The 14,817-nt window shown below is 41.2% G+C and overlaps 1 protein-coding gene across 1 annotated transcript in view; it reads right to left on the bottom strand.

Moving 5' to 3' along the window:
- The window catches only part of cdkal1 (CDK5 regulatory subunit associated protein 1-like 1), a 123,834-nt gene that overhangs the window by 88,443 nt on the left and 20,574 nt on the right, over positions 1 to 14,817 (bottom strand). Inside the window, exon 4 of the mRNA XM_068758811.1 lies at positions 14,265 to 14,349. Within this exon, the coding sequence (XP_068614912.1) occupies positions 14,265 to 14,349 (85 nt within the window). The remainder of the gene's footprint in view (positions 1 to 14,264; positions 14,350 to 14,817) is intronic.

A 14,817-nucleotide genomic window follows, 5' to 3' on the forward strand; every position in this document is an offset into this window, starting at 1 on the left:
TAAAGCCACTAAGAGGAAATGCAAGGCTTTCAGATTATAGCCCTTTAATAAAAATGCCTCAAACACCTGCCAGTGCTGTAAAGTGGATGACATCTGTCTTGTAAAAATGAGATGTGTGATGAATATTGCATTACTGAAAATGAGTTGTATTCACTGCTTGAGTGGTTCATAAGATAGAAAATGCCATATAAAAACAGAAAAGCCGGAGGAACGGCAAAGGAACACAATTCAGAAGCAGACTGCCTTGACTGGACAACAAAGTGAGGCTGCTGAGGCTGTGTTTCCATTACTGATCAGTCTGATCGTTATTTCCTTTATAAATTATTTAATTCAAAAACTGTTTTTAAAAAAATGTAAAATGTATTAGGAAAAAAGAAACTGCAAGGTGACCTAACTTAACTTCTTTTGGCAAACCAACAGCAAAAAAACTAAGAATTCTTAATTTATTAAAAATCACGAAGAAAAACTGCAAATGCTTACATTGAATCCAGAAATATTTTGACTCAAAAAGTTATAATAATAAAAATGAGAGCATTGATTGACAAACCTGTTGCATGAATCAACTAACGAGAAAAGGCCTCTTGTCTTTTTGTGAATAATCTGGAAACATAAATTAAAAAAATGTTTCCAGTGTATATGGTTCCAATTTTGGCGTGCAGCTGTGTTTACGTGTGCACTTTGTTTATAGACATCTGTACACTTATTTTGATCAAGAAGGGGACACAAAGGGGAAATCCTTGCTAGGCTCACACGGGTGAAATGACATTCTTGGCTGAATCATTCCCTGCAAAATTACTTCAAGCATAAACAATCATGATTGGTTTTCAAGGTCTTAAATTATTACAAGCAAAGGTTTGGAAAAGTGGAACAGAACATGCTCAGTGACCTGAAATACATCAACAACCGTAGCAAATAAAGATGTGTTATTCCTCACCAACGAACAGATGAAACAAATCTACCGGGTAGTACTCTGACAAGTAGGGATTATCAAGCAGTATCTAAACAATAATATTTATTCCACAAACTGCACAAACAAAAACACACACACTTAAGTCATGATTAAATGATTATCCACTGTTTTGTAAATAAGTACAATTTAAATGTCACAAAGAAATAACTTTATACATGGGGTAATTAAAATATTTTGTTCACATATTCAACAAAACAACACCAATGCCATATGAGTTTTCATCTATTCACATTTAGGTTGTGTGGCAGCACTTACTGAGAATGAATGGAGAATTAAGACTATATTAAACTTCACAAAAGTTTGTAATGTAGATTTCTTTGATGTGTAATTTTGTTAGAGTCACAGCAACGTCCTGTTTCATAACTAACCATTACAATTCACTGAATAACAAACCGAAGAGAAACTCTGGGATTTGACAACTTTTTCTCTTTACAGTGATAAAATAATACTGCCCAAAGTTGATCAAAATTAATGTCAAGGATTTTGTACAGTATAAAGCCACAACATTCTATTTTTCCTGGTATGGTAGGTCATGGGTCCATGATATGTTTTTGTATAACTAGACATTTTGTTTAACTGGAACAAACCAAACATCTGGCTAACATTTGGCAAATACAGTAAAGAATCTAAGCAATTTCCAGAGGGCTTTTGCAGGGTTTTACGTTTCGACCACAATATAAAGAAAGAACATTATTTCGAGATACAGGTAGTCGTCGACTTACGGCCACAATTGGCATCTGGTACTTAAATAGCATCATGTAAAAACAATTCAAAAGGAAGCAGTAGTGTGCATTTTCTTCATAGAGATTTGCATTTGTGTTGTGTAACTTATGTGATTCGTTGCACTGCAAGTTACCTATGATATGTGAGCATTCATGTGAAAGCAGATATGGAAGTGCATGTACAGTACACTCCAGGGGGCTCGCCAGACTATGGGAGTCTCATTATAGAGCTAAAAAGTCTCTGCTTTTATTCAGCGTGTTAATTTCCCTGGCTGGTATCTTCTCTCCTGAATAGCTTGCTGTGGCTCCACATTGGCTCATCAGTCCCTCTAAAAGCCCTTCTAATTTAACTAAAGTGCATTATTTATTCTAAGTAACATTGCTTTAAGAGGCAAGGATGCATCATGCACAAAGCCAACTGACTGGAGAAATTAAATTGCTATGCAGACCCCCTTATTTAGAAAAATAAAATCATTTATGGAATGTTTAACCCCCCCCCCCCTCCATTCAATCGTCTTCTGAGCCTACACCATTTAAAGGAAGGTTCAAGGCAGTTTTAGTAGCAAACGCCTTAGAAGAGTGAGGCTTTTAAAGTACCGGTACTAAATTTGCCATGAGCATTTTGAATATATCTGCAGTTGGGGAGATGAATAGTCAACTCAATGCTCAGGCAAAGCTTTATGCAACTCCTCTTTAACATATGTATAATCAGTCAGTTCAAAATCAAGATGATTCAGTTATCTACAAAAATGTAAAGAAATACACATTTTAAAATGTACTAATGACAAAATGTTGAAATAAAATAAGATTTTATGGCTACAGCATGAATTGAAGTCCTTTCAACAGAGCAATGGGCAGTACGCTCAATGTTCTATTAACATTACCACACAAACGGGTATCCAAACATATGAACGTAAACATGCAAGTAAATATTATCAGCTCTCAGCTGCAAACTGCATTTACAACATATAAAATCATCGAACAAAAAACATGACCTTTTTTTATCTTGTTTATCCCCACCACATCCTTCTCTTCAATTTGATCAACCTTTCACTCCAAAGGTCAATGGATAATCAATACTTGCTCAGAAGCAGAGAACTTCACCCTTCATAACTTGTAGTCAATACAAAGTATATCAGGAGCTGTGCAATTTCAAGGTTAACAAACACCCATTAAAAAAAGCCTCTGAGAACTTTCTCCTACTTTTCGCCGTCAATGAAGCCGCCAAAATATAGACAAGACATTTTATTCCTGGAATTTACTTAACGAATATAATATGATATTTAAAAAATGTCACAAAGCTTTAAGTTACACATGAAAGGTATCAACATCAAGCTGAAGGAATTGTTGTCCGTTTAAAGATGGCAGTGAAGGTATCCATCCATTTTCTTGTAGCTGAGACAATCGTCTCATCCGCAGCCAGAGTAGTAACAGAGTTGATTCAATGTGTGAAGGAGGACAGCAGCATGTTATCTAAAAATCACACACATTTATATCATTGTTGATTAGAGTACTGCCAGATGCAGGCATAGAAAGGACTATTCTCTTGATAACTGTAACGCAAGTCCTAATGAGGTGCTAATGAGATTCAGTCCTGCTTTTGCAGATAACATTGAGTTACGCATAAAGATTAATCACAGCTTTAAAAGGACACATGTGGCCCATGTAGCATCATGATACCCTTGTGTGTTTACAAAATGTTTGCAGGTAATATTGGATATGATTTACTTTTTTTTTTTTTATTGGAAAGAATAAAATGCTGGAACTTTTTGAGAATCGCAGATACGAAGCCTGAAATGGGGCTTGAGCGAGGGTGCAAATTATGTAGAAAGGATCAGGGAGGGAGGAAGAGAATGATACAGGGAGGTAATGGTGTGACCTTGTGAAAGTCTGTCATCACCTGCTGGGAGAAAAATCATCAGCAGGAGACAGCCAGAGCACCAGAAAACACATCAGCATCCACTTCTCTCTCGCCTCTTGCTCCTTCACTACCGCTTTGACTGCTCCCCAATGAGGAGTGCGTTACTTTCCTGAAATAATGGAACTCAATTAAATTGGAGAAGAAGTGACTCTGGAGAGTGCTCTGCTTTCATTAATTGGAAGTAAAATACCCTCACTCTTGTTTACTGCTGCATTTCATCCATATTTTTCCATTTTTTCCTCACTTTGTCCTTCCTCTCCTTCAGTGTAATTTGTCTTAATTTATGTCACCTTTTCTCTGCAGCTAATATTTCTTTAATGCAGCAACATTTGAGAAGGGTATTGGGAAGCAACCAAGGTCAGCAACATTTCTAAAAACAATGTATTCTCATTTCACTGCTTGGCATGACATTTTAATTTGTTGAACTGATCAATTACTGATTTGAAAGCAGCTAAACTAATCTTTTATGACATAAATGCAATTTCGTAAAAAACTACTTATATAAATAAACAAATATATATAATGAAAAAAGCCCTTCCTGGATCCAATCTAGAGGACTGCATGCAAAACAGTGCATTTCATATTATCTTCAAATATTAGCTTCGATACTTCACAGTGCTGTGGCTGGTGGTGTGCTCTGTAAGAAAACACTTTGAAACACTTTAAGTGGCAAAGCTAGAAAAACGAGTTGCACCAGAATTATGATTATTGATGCAGATCTGACGATAACTGAACACGCCTCGTCTTGCTCATCTTCATTTATTTCTCTCTGAGTGTATCTCTAATTTTTCATCTCCCACTCATATCCTGCTTATGCTTTCTTCTTGAACTGTTTTTCTTTTTTTCCCCTTACATTCCATATCATTAATAAGGCAGGAGTTTTGATGTCTCATCCATGACAGGAAATTAACTCCTTTGTCCACTGGCCACCGAACAGACGCTGCTCCGCTTACTGCAGGGCTGAGAGAAGCCGCACACTCCGACAATGGTTAGATACCTCACAACAAAATATGGCAGAACTGAAAGAAATTAACCACCAGAGAAACAGTCACAATGCTTTGTCCAAAAGCTACTTTCATTTATTTTCCTGTGCACAATAACCACACACATTCTATGAGCATGTTCATCCTTCAAGAAATGAGGGAATGAGCAAAAATCAAATATTAACGGGTAAAAAATGACATATGAACAATACACTCACAGATCAATGGACAACACACACACTCAGACACAGGTGATTCATCACTAGCCAAGGAGAGAATGGCCTCCCAAAACCTTTTAAGTGACCTTTGACCTTTGCAGCATGGCCTTTTCAAAGGGTAATTGTAGATTTATCAAAGGACATGATGAACATTACAGCCGCCAACACACACTAATGTTCAGTTATCCCCCAAGAAAAAGCCCAATACATAATCCAAATAAAAACACTACCACCCTGTAAGCATCCTGCAGAGACCGAGCACCATCAACACGTTTCACCGTTTTCTCATTACAACTGACAGCTGACATTGTCTCTCTATCTAGCACTCCTGTCCTCCTGCTTCACACGTCATCTTTTCTTTCTATCCATCTTCATTTTCGTGTCCTCATCCTTGTGACATACTGTACCACACCCACACCCACACCGACACACCCACACACACACCAACCAAGGTAGTCAATGATGCGTAGCATATGATTGGGGGGTGTGGATCTGGCTGCCCATGGGTATAATGCAGTGCTGTGAATTGAATTATCTTGTGTGTGACATGACATGAGTCTGTGGAGCACAGCCTTATTGACAGGTAAACAAAGCTGCGACAGAATTAATGACATCTGCTAAGATGAATGGTTAAGATTTTTCTTTCAGCATTCATTTCTGTACTCAGAGCCTATAATGCTGTATTACTGTGGCTACAGCTCTGGAAAAAAAAAATAACACCTAACAGCTGTATATTAAGCAGGCAAGGACCTTCATTTTGTAAAGTCTCAGATTGTACTTCACACATGCATGTCCAATCATGGCATATCCCTTTAATGCAAAACAATTTTTTTAACATAAATTAAAGTATTTAATCACAATTCCACAGTAACTGTCTTTTGGCATGTATAAAGCCTCTTCCATTATTTTTCGGCTGTACAATTTGTCAAAGGCATCTTCATCAAACATCCTGAGAAGTATTAGAGTCAATCTAACCCCCCACTGAAGGATTTAGCACCCCTTATTTTCTGACACATATACAACACGAAGGAAAGACTCACAAGGAGCGAGAAGAAGTAGTTAACATGAAACAGCAGTAAACACGTTGTACATATATAACAGACATTCTGTCTACACAGTATTGTAGATAATATTTCATAAATACTACACTGATTCAATTTTTTCTGAATATACCAATGTGTATAAATCCGGTACCTAAAAACATAACCAATTACTTTTCAACAAAGACGTTTTTGTTGAAAAAAGTCGCCAAAATTATGGATAAGAAAGTGCTGTAAGATTCTGAGCTGCTCTGGTTAAAGAGTCTTTTAGACAAAAGGTAATCCTTTTGTTTAAAAGACTCTTCAATAAAGACAATCAGGTATTTCACCAGTTTTTGCACACACTTTGTTTCCAAGTTAATTATGACCCATCCCAAATGTTTAAAGCCCTACTCTAAAAAGGTACCTCTCCTATAATGACAGAATACTCATGGTGTTACAAGATACCTGGGATTTTAACCAGATTGAGATTGAAGAGGATTTCCTCAGTCTTAAAATGATAATACAGGACACACATAAAATTCATTCATTCCTTTATTATAAGATAACCAAACAGAAATTCCAATTATGGAATCCTCATGGCTTACAACAACCGAGATAGAGCGCCTAACCAGCCACCCAATCCCCCACTCTGCCCCGTTCAATGCCTTATTAATTCCGCCTCTTGTGACTTAAATCCACAATCAGGGATCAGCAAAAAGGCTGCAACCCAGTGGGGTGCCTTAAGAGCCCAGGCGTCTGAACAGATGAAAGACAGTTGTTGTTTGGGATTGTGGTAAATTCTTATAAGGACAGTAACAATGTGACAACCCAGCTATCTTTTTAGTGCCACTCACATGCACAAAAAAGTAACACACCATAAAATATTGGTTTTCCTGCTTCAGATGTGTCCTATTCATCTTAAGTGTAAAAGTTAAGATGTATTTGAGAAACAGCAAATAAATCTTCACCACTGACATAATATTAAACTGTTATAAAAATGCATTACATACAATAGATATTAAAACTAAATTAGACATCTAGATTTCTACAAAGGCTTTTTTTGGGGGGGGGACTGTGCTGGTCATGTTATCAAATCCACTTTACCAAGTACCGGGATATATAACAGGATGTTTTTGAGGGGAACACATCAACACACAAAATGATAAAATAAACATTAAAATGCTGGTAATGCTTGGTCTATCTGGAAAAATACCAAGAACAGATTCCATACTCTCTAGAATCTAACGATCCTCTGACAATCCCCATCATTGACACCCCTCTGACTGTGTCTAATGGCAATGAATGTCCCCTTTGCATGAGTACTTGTTTGTGTATTTAAGGCATATTTCAATATACCGTGGAGTCAGGCAGTAAACAGCATCTTTATGGTTTCTGTTGTGTATGTGTGTGAATGTTTTGTTGGTTTCAGATAAAGATAAAGTCACCAAAAATGAACACAACCTCCTTTCATGCAACCTCCAGAGTTTAACAATCACGAGCCATGCAAGGGAAGGATAGCTCTTTTTCACAGAATGACAAAAGGAGAACCAAAGTTTATCAACTGGATGCAGACAATATTGTATTATATTCACCTTTATTACCTCATGCAGGTGTTAATTGTATGTAATTCTGTTGCACATTGAAAGGTACATTTACAGTTGCATTCCTACAGGGATTCCCAAATAATCGTATGGTACATACTGCTGAAATTAGTGTTCTGTCCCGATGTTGAAAAGTTAAGAGCATAACAACAGCTGACTTCACATTCTACCAATAGAACCGCACAAAATACATTTCACCTGCTGCAGAAACGAGAAGTCATAATGCATCGTCTTTTCCAGTAAACAGAAGCAGATAGAAATTCAAGCCCTTTAGAAAAAGAGATTTGAACATCATTAGCCTTTCATCACATTACATTCATCCCTCCTAATGCCTGCTTTGTCTACCACCTTTACTGATAAACAAGCTTAGAAAGGATAAGACCACTACTTCACTTTCAGCAGGTCCCACACAAAATTGGGCCTGACTTTGTTGTTGCAGTTGAATGTCTTAAGGTAAGCAGGGACACAAGCTTCGTCTGACAGCAGGTCAACGATGGTAACGGTATACCGTTGCATCAAGAATGCTTCAGACGTGACTATATGCACAGCTTACACTTTACTAATATGAGTTGGGTTAAAGCCTTTCATCTACCATAGAAAATGGAGATCAAACAAAAGTGCATTTAACTTGCACTGTTTAGCGCAAGGCGGTGCTGCCTGTGCTGCGTCTTTCCTTTCCACAATATATTGTGATTCGGCTGAGCTGTGAGCTTGACGGAAAACAAACGAGAAGGCCAGGGAGCAAGAGAAGAAGGATGGGACATTATGACTATACTTTATTGTGTGCGTCCTACAGCTGGGAGATCCAAAATGCAGATAGAAGCCGTTAGCAGCTAACTCACACGAAAATGTCTACAAATTTAAGGTCGGGCCAAGCTCAATCATCATGTAACAAGGACAAAATAAAATGACTGTTGATGCCTTGTTGCTCCATTGTTTAAAAAAGCAGTGTTAAAATATCTCACAATGACTCACCTGTGTAAAATATCACGTTAGATGCAAATGGTGCTATAGTGCACATAACGCCTCTTACTTGTGGAAAACCAACATGCAGGTCAAATCACACTATGGTGCCACCTTTTCATCCATCAACAAAGGTGTGACGAAGAGGAGTCTTTTTGTAGCAGTATTATGCAATCTGTAGATCTGAAAGGAGAACTAAGCCAAGCCCTCAAGGTGTACAGGTATTTATTATGAATAAAACACAGAGGCATGTCTCCTTCACCAAAACTCACTAAGTAGAGAACAATTTAGCACAACACATAAAAAATTTATAAAATTGCTGCATAAAGTCTGTAGTCTGAGAACTAAGAGATTAAATGCCAATCCCTGGGTTGCACCAAAACCAAACCCCAGGCAGCACTATGTGCATGTCCATCATTTACATAACCCATGCCTGTGAGTCTGTACGACCGAATGAACACGGACAAAAAAAACAACTGCCTTTGGTAAAGAACTGAAAAGGTCACCACAGATTTCAGATTGTTTATAGCTCACTGCCATGTCCTCGTGAAACGGAAACATCACTGGCCTTAATGTCAGTCAGGTTCAGAGTCAGTCCAGCGTAGGGCCAAGATCAAAAGTTGCATGCATTATATATTGTGTAAAAAGAGAATGCTCAGTAACAGACTGAACTAGAAAAGCACTCAGCTCAGAGAGCGCAGACCTCCGCCTCTAGATTAACCTCTAGAACACGCTGCACAAACTCTTCCTCCAAGATAACCCCTGCTGCATTCCTCTTTCGATCTCCTCCATTGCAAATACAACACATTAAATGATACCATAAAAACTACAATAATGGGAAAAAATTAAAAGGTTATTAACATTTGTCAAACGGGACAAAGAAAGCGGGTTGCCCCCCTCTCTCGTGAAGACTGCACAACTCTGGTAAGACAAGAGGAAATGAAGTATGTTACATGATGTCATATCCAGAGAAAACATCCAACAACCACTGACTATTTTTATTCTGGAAGACCCTTTAAAGCAATCTGAATAAGGTCAATTGTCAGTGGATGGCTGTCACTGTGTTATCCATCAGAGTTGCGTTCCATTCTTGCAGAAGAGAGTGATAAATCTCTCCACATCTCAGAAATCGTAACAAAGGGTGATGCAAATTGAAATGACTCATCGCTGCTCTGGAACATTGAATGGATCAGTGAAGCCAGGCTGCAAGCACACTTGGGCCAATTAGAGATTTAGAATGTCTGTCATATTAAATTATGTCAATTTCTTTACATTAGCAATCAACATTTTAACATTGATAAAAATAAAAATAAGTCTTAAGTTAGCTTGATACTAAAGGAATATTAAAATCCTAATTGATGAAATAATCATGTTTAATTTCTCGAGATTTTTTTTACCTCTTTTGAAGTTTGTTAACTATACAACATCCATCCATCCATCCATTTTCTTCCGCTTATCCGGGGCCGGGTCGCGGGGGCAGCAGCCTAAGCAGGGAAACCCAGACTTCCCTCACTCGTGAACATGACCCCGAGGTACTTGAACTCCTCCACTTGGGGCAGGATCTCCTCCCCGACCTGGAGGGTGCACTCCACCCTTTTCCGACTGAGAACCATGGCCTCGGATTTGGAGGTGCTGATTCTCATCCCGGCCGCTTCACATGCGGCTGCGAACCGATCCAGTGAGAGCTGGAGGGCACGGCCTGATGAAGCCAACAGGATCACATCGCCTGCAAACAGCAGCGATCCAATCCTGAGGTCACCAAACCGAACCCCCTCAACGCCCTGGCTGCACCTAGAAATTCTGTCCATAAAAGTTAGGAACAGAATCGGTGACAAAGGGCAGCCCTGGCGGAGTCCAACCCGCACTGGAAATAGGTCCGACTTATTGCCAGCAATGCGGACCAAGCTCTGGCACCGGTCATATAGGGAGCGGACACCCCGTATGAGGGGGTCCGACACCCCATACTCCTGGAGCACCCCCCACAGGACTCCCCGAGGGACACGGTCGAATGCCTTCTCCAAATCCACAAAACACATGTGGACTGGTTGGGCAAACTCCCATGCACCCTCAAGGACCCTGCCGAGGGTGTAGAGCTGGTCCACAGTTCCACGGCCAGGACGAAAACCACATTGCTCCGCCTAAATCCGAGGTTCGACTATCCGGCGGACCCTCCTCTCCAGTACCCCTGAATAGACCTTACCAGGGAGGCTGAGGAGTGTGATCCCTCTGTAGTTGGAACACACCCTCCGGTCCCCCTTCTTATAAAGAGGGACCACCACCCCGGTCTGCCAATCCAGAGGCACTGCCCCCGATGTCCATGCAATGTTGCAGAGTCGTGTCAACCATGACAGCCCTACAACATCCAGAGCCTTAAGGGACTCCGGGCGGATCTCATCCACCCCCGGGGCCCTGCCACCGAGGAGCTTTTTGACTACCTCGGCAACCTCGGCCCCAGAGATAGAGGAGCTCACCCCCGAGTCCCCAGGCCCTGCTTCCTCACTGGAAGGCATGTCGGTGGGATTGAGGAGGTCTTCAAAGTAGTACCTCCACCGATCTACGACGTCTCGAGTCGAGGTCAGCAGCGCACCATCCCCACCATACACAGTGTTGACCGTGCACTGCTTCCCCCTCCTGAGATGCCGGATGGTGGCCCAGAACCTCTTCGAAGCCGTCCGGAAGTCGTTTTCCATGGCCTCACCGAACTCCTCCCATGCCCGGGTTTTTGCCTCAGCAACCGCGGTAGCTGCACTCCGCTTGGTCTGTCGGTACCTGGCAGCTGCCTCCGGAGTCCCACAGGCCAAAAGGGCCTGGTAGGACTCCTTCTTCAGCTTGACGGCATCCCTCACCACCGGTGTCCACCAAGAGGTCTTGGGATTGCCGCCACGACAGGCACCGACCACCTTACGGCCACAGCACCGATCGGCCGCTTCAACAATGGAGGCACGAAACATAGTCCACTCGGACTCAATGTCCCCTGCCTCCCCTGGTACATGGTCGAAGTTCTCCCGGAGGTGGGCGTTAAAACTCCTTCTGACAGGAGATTCTGCCAGACGTTCCCAACAGACCCTCACAATACGTTTGGGCCTGCCAGGTCTGTCCGGCATCCTCCCCCACCATCGGAGTTGGCTCACCACCAGGTGATGGTCGGTTGACAGCTCCGCCCCTCTCTTCACCCGAGTGTCCAAGACATGCGGCCGCAAGTCCGGTGAGACGACTACAAAGTCGATCATCGAACTGCGGCCTAGGGTGTCCTGGTGCCAAGTGCACATATGGACACCCTTATGCTTGAACATGGTGTTTGTTATGGACAATCTGTGACGAGCACAGAAGTCCAATAACAAAACACCACTCGGATTCCGATCAGGGGGGCCATTCCTCCCAATCACACCCCTCCAGGTCTCACTTTCATTGCCAACATGGGCGTTGAAGTCCCCCAACAGAACGAGGGAATCCCCAGAAGGAGCACTCTCCAGTACCCCCTCCAGGGACTCCAAAAAGGGTGGATACTCTGAACTGCTGTTTGGACCATAGGCACAAACAACAGTCAGGTTCCGTCCCCCCACCCGAAGGCGGAGGGAAGCTACCCTCTCATTTATTGGAGTAAACTCCAACATATAGGCACTGAGCCGGGGGGCAATAAGTATTGCCACCCCTGCCCGGCGCCTCTCACCAGTGGCAACTCCAGAGTGGAAGAGAGTCCAACCCCTCTCAAGAAGGGTGGTTCCGGAGCCCTTGCTGTGTGTCGAGGTGAGGCCAACTATATCCAGTCGGAACTTCTCAACCTCGCACACCAGCTCAGGCTCCTTCCCCGCCAGAGAGGTGACATTCCACGTCCCTAGAGCTAGTTTCTGGAGCCGAGGGTCGGACCGCCAAGGTCCCCGCCTTCGGCTGCCGCCCAGCTCACATTGCACCCGACCCCTCTGGTCCCTCCTATGGGTGGTGAGCCCACGGGAGGAAGGTCAACATTAATATTAAAAAGTAGATTTGGATGGCAAGCCTAAATCCAGTAGTAGAACATAATTGACAAAAACTTGAATAACAGGATCACTATAATGACAAACTATGTTAATATTGGAGTTGGACAGAGCTCTATATCCTCTCTGTACAGTTTTGGCTCCAAGTGGTTTTAGATTAACTGCCTTGTGTTTGGAAAACAGACAATGCTGGGCCAACAGTCAACTGTCCCACAGCCAGGGGCCATAATATATTCACTACCCAGCCCACACGTCTGTTGTAAATACACGGAATAAGCATAACACATACACTTTGGACTTTATCCAAGAGTTCATTCAGAGTGCTTTGTGTTCCGTTTCAATTAAAATGAGAGTTTTCATTTTTATGGTTGGTTTATGAATAATAAATCATATTAAAATGAATGTAAATATAGTGTGGGAATTGGTGTATTTTCATAACAGAAGTACAGAATTCCTAGTTGGGTTAGAATGCATTAAGCATAAGCATGGATTCCCTTGATCATACAAATTACTCGAGACAGCCAAGCATAGAACACACACAAATATACAAAACACACAGCAGTTTAATTACATGCTGTTGAGCAACTGCTTCTTTAATGCATTCTGCATTCATTGATTTGAGAGGCCTCTAACACCGAGTTTTGCTAAGGATTTGGATATTTCAAATGCAAGCATTGACGTACCCAAATAGTTGGTGTAATTGACTTTTTAGGAGTCAGATGTTGCTCTATTAGTGGTTTATGCTATTATATGTGTTCCTGATCTAGAATTCCAGTTTGTAGAGAACATCAGGGCCAAGTGTGTCATCTCTCTAAGAGACGCTGGAGGGAATTGCATCTCCCACACTTATCAAATCACCCCTGTATACTGAACAAAATTATCAAATGTAGATTGTTTCAAAATGCTGTGGGCAATTATCTCTCTCTCTCACACACACACACACACACACACACACACACAGAAAGTAAAGACTAAAAGGTTGCATCAGTTTTTAGCTTCAGGAATAATCAATAATGTGAGCTGATTTTTCAGCACACATGGGGGGTATATACACTCTGGATTTTCTCAGTTTCCCTCCACACCACACATACACACATTCTCCCACAAGCGGTTTGTGTATTCATCAACCTGACATACCCTATATATATATATACACACACACGCACACACGCGCGCGCACACAAGCATACAAATACAACTTATTATCCTACACACTTGGCATGGGTGCCAGCTAAGCCCCAGTTCTCCTGAAGTAATAAACCGTCTTTTCACTACATCTCTCCAAACAATGATAGAAGACTGCTGAAAGTCCCTGAGCTTCCATTTAAAACCCCTCAACTCATTTACTTGGACACTGATTGTTACTGCAATGACCATATTTGTGTGTGTGTCTCTTTGTGTGTTGCTTTCCATTAATGTCCCACAAGGCACACACATACACATACACGACAGACACTCACGCACACACGCACACAAACACCTGGGGCAGAATCTAAAACACAAACTACAATATAGAAACTTCATTATTAAAAGTTTATTATGTTATGTAATTCAGTAATGTCACAACTTGTGTGTGAGTGTGTGTGTGTGTTTGTGTGTCAACTTCCTGAAAGCAGCAGAATGCCGATTCAAGTGTACAAGTACTTGTCAAAAAAAGAAATAAAACATATATTTTTATATGATTCTGTCAAACTATAAAGTAACATTTAATGGCTTTTGGAGACGATGCATTGCATTCAACAGCAAATCAAATGTTTAAATGTTAAAATATTCGAAGAAATCCAGATGTAGAGCCTTGATTTCTCGAGTCTTGCTTACCTTGAATTAAAAGGGTGGGCATTTTGCTGGTCCAAAATATCCATTAGACAGACACAAAGCATTTTCCCGTACCTGATAGAGTTTCTGAAGTGGTCCTCAGCAGGGTTTTTCACAGTGCAGCTGTTAAGCAACCACAGGTCTGCTGCTGTTGGGTCATCTATAGAAAGAAAGTTAGTTTAGTTAGGTTTTTTTTCCAGAATATGACAAACAAAAACCAATCACCAGCAAATTGGAAGCATTGGGAATCCTATAAAGAAGAATAAGGATACATGATTTGTTGAAGCTCCATCCTGCACTCTAGTGTTATTGAATTTTTGCACCGTAGTGTTGGTCGACATTTTACAGAAATACTTTGAGGTCCGTTATCTATTCTAGCCCAAGGACTCCTGCAGCAAAATGAAGAGGATTGATCAATCAAGCCTCTGATTAGTGGATTTTTTGTGACAGTGAAAATACCTTATATATATATATACACACCGGTATATATATATATATATATATATATATATATATATATAGGGAGAGGGCAAGAGACAGAGAGAGCAACATAGCGACATGAGCCTTGCCTTGTTCTAATAGAGCAAGGAACAAAAACAGCTGTAAAGCTGCCTGCATTCAAAAAGCA

Source organism: Brachionichthys hirsutus, chromosome 3 (assembly GCF_040956055.1).
Source record: "Brachionichthys hirsutus isolate HB-005 chromosome 3, CSIRO-AGI_Bhir_v1, whole genome shotgun sequence".
NCBI lineage: Eukaryota > Metazoa > Chordata > Actinopteri > Lophiiformes > Brachionichthyidae > Brachionichthys > Brachionichthys hirsutus.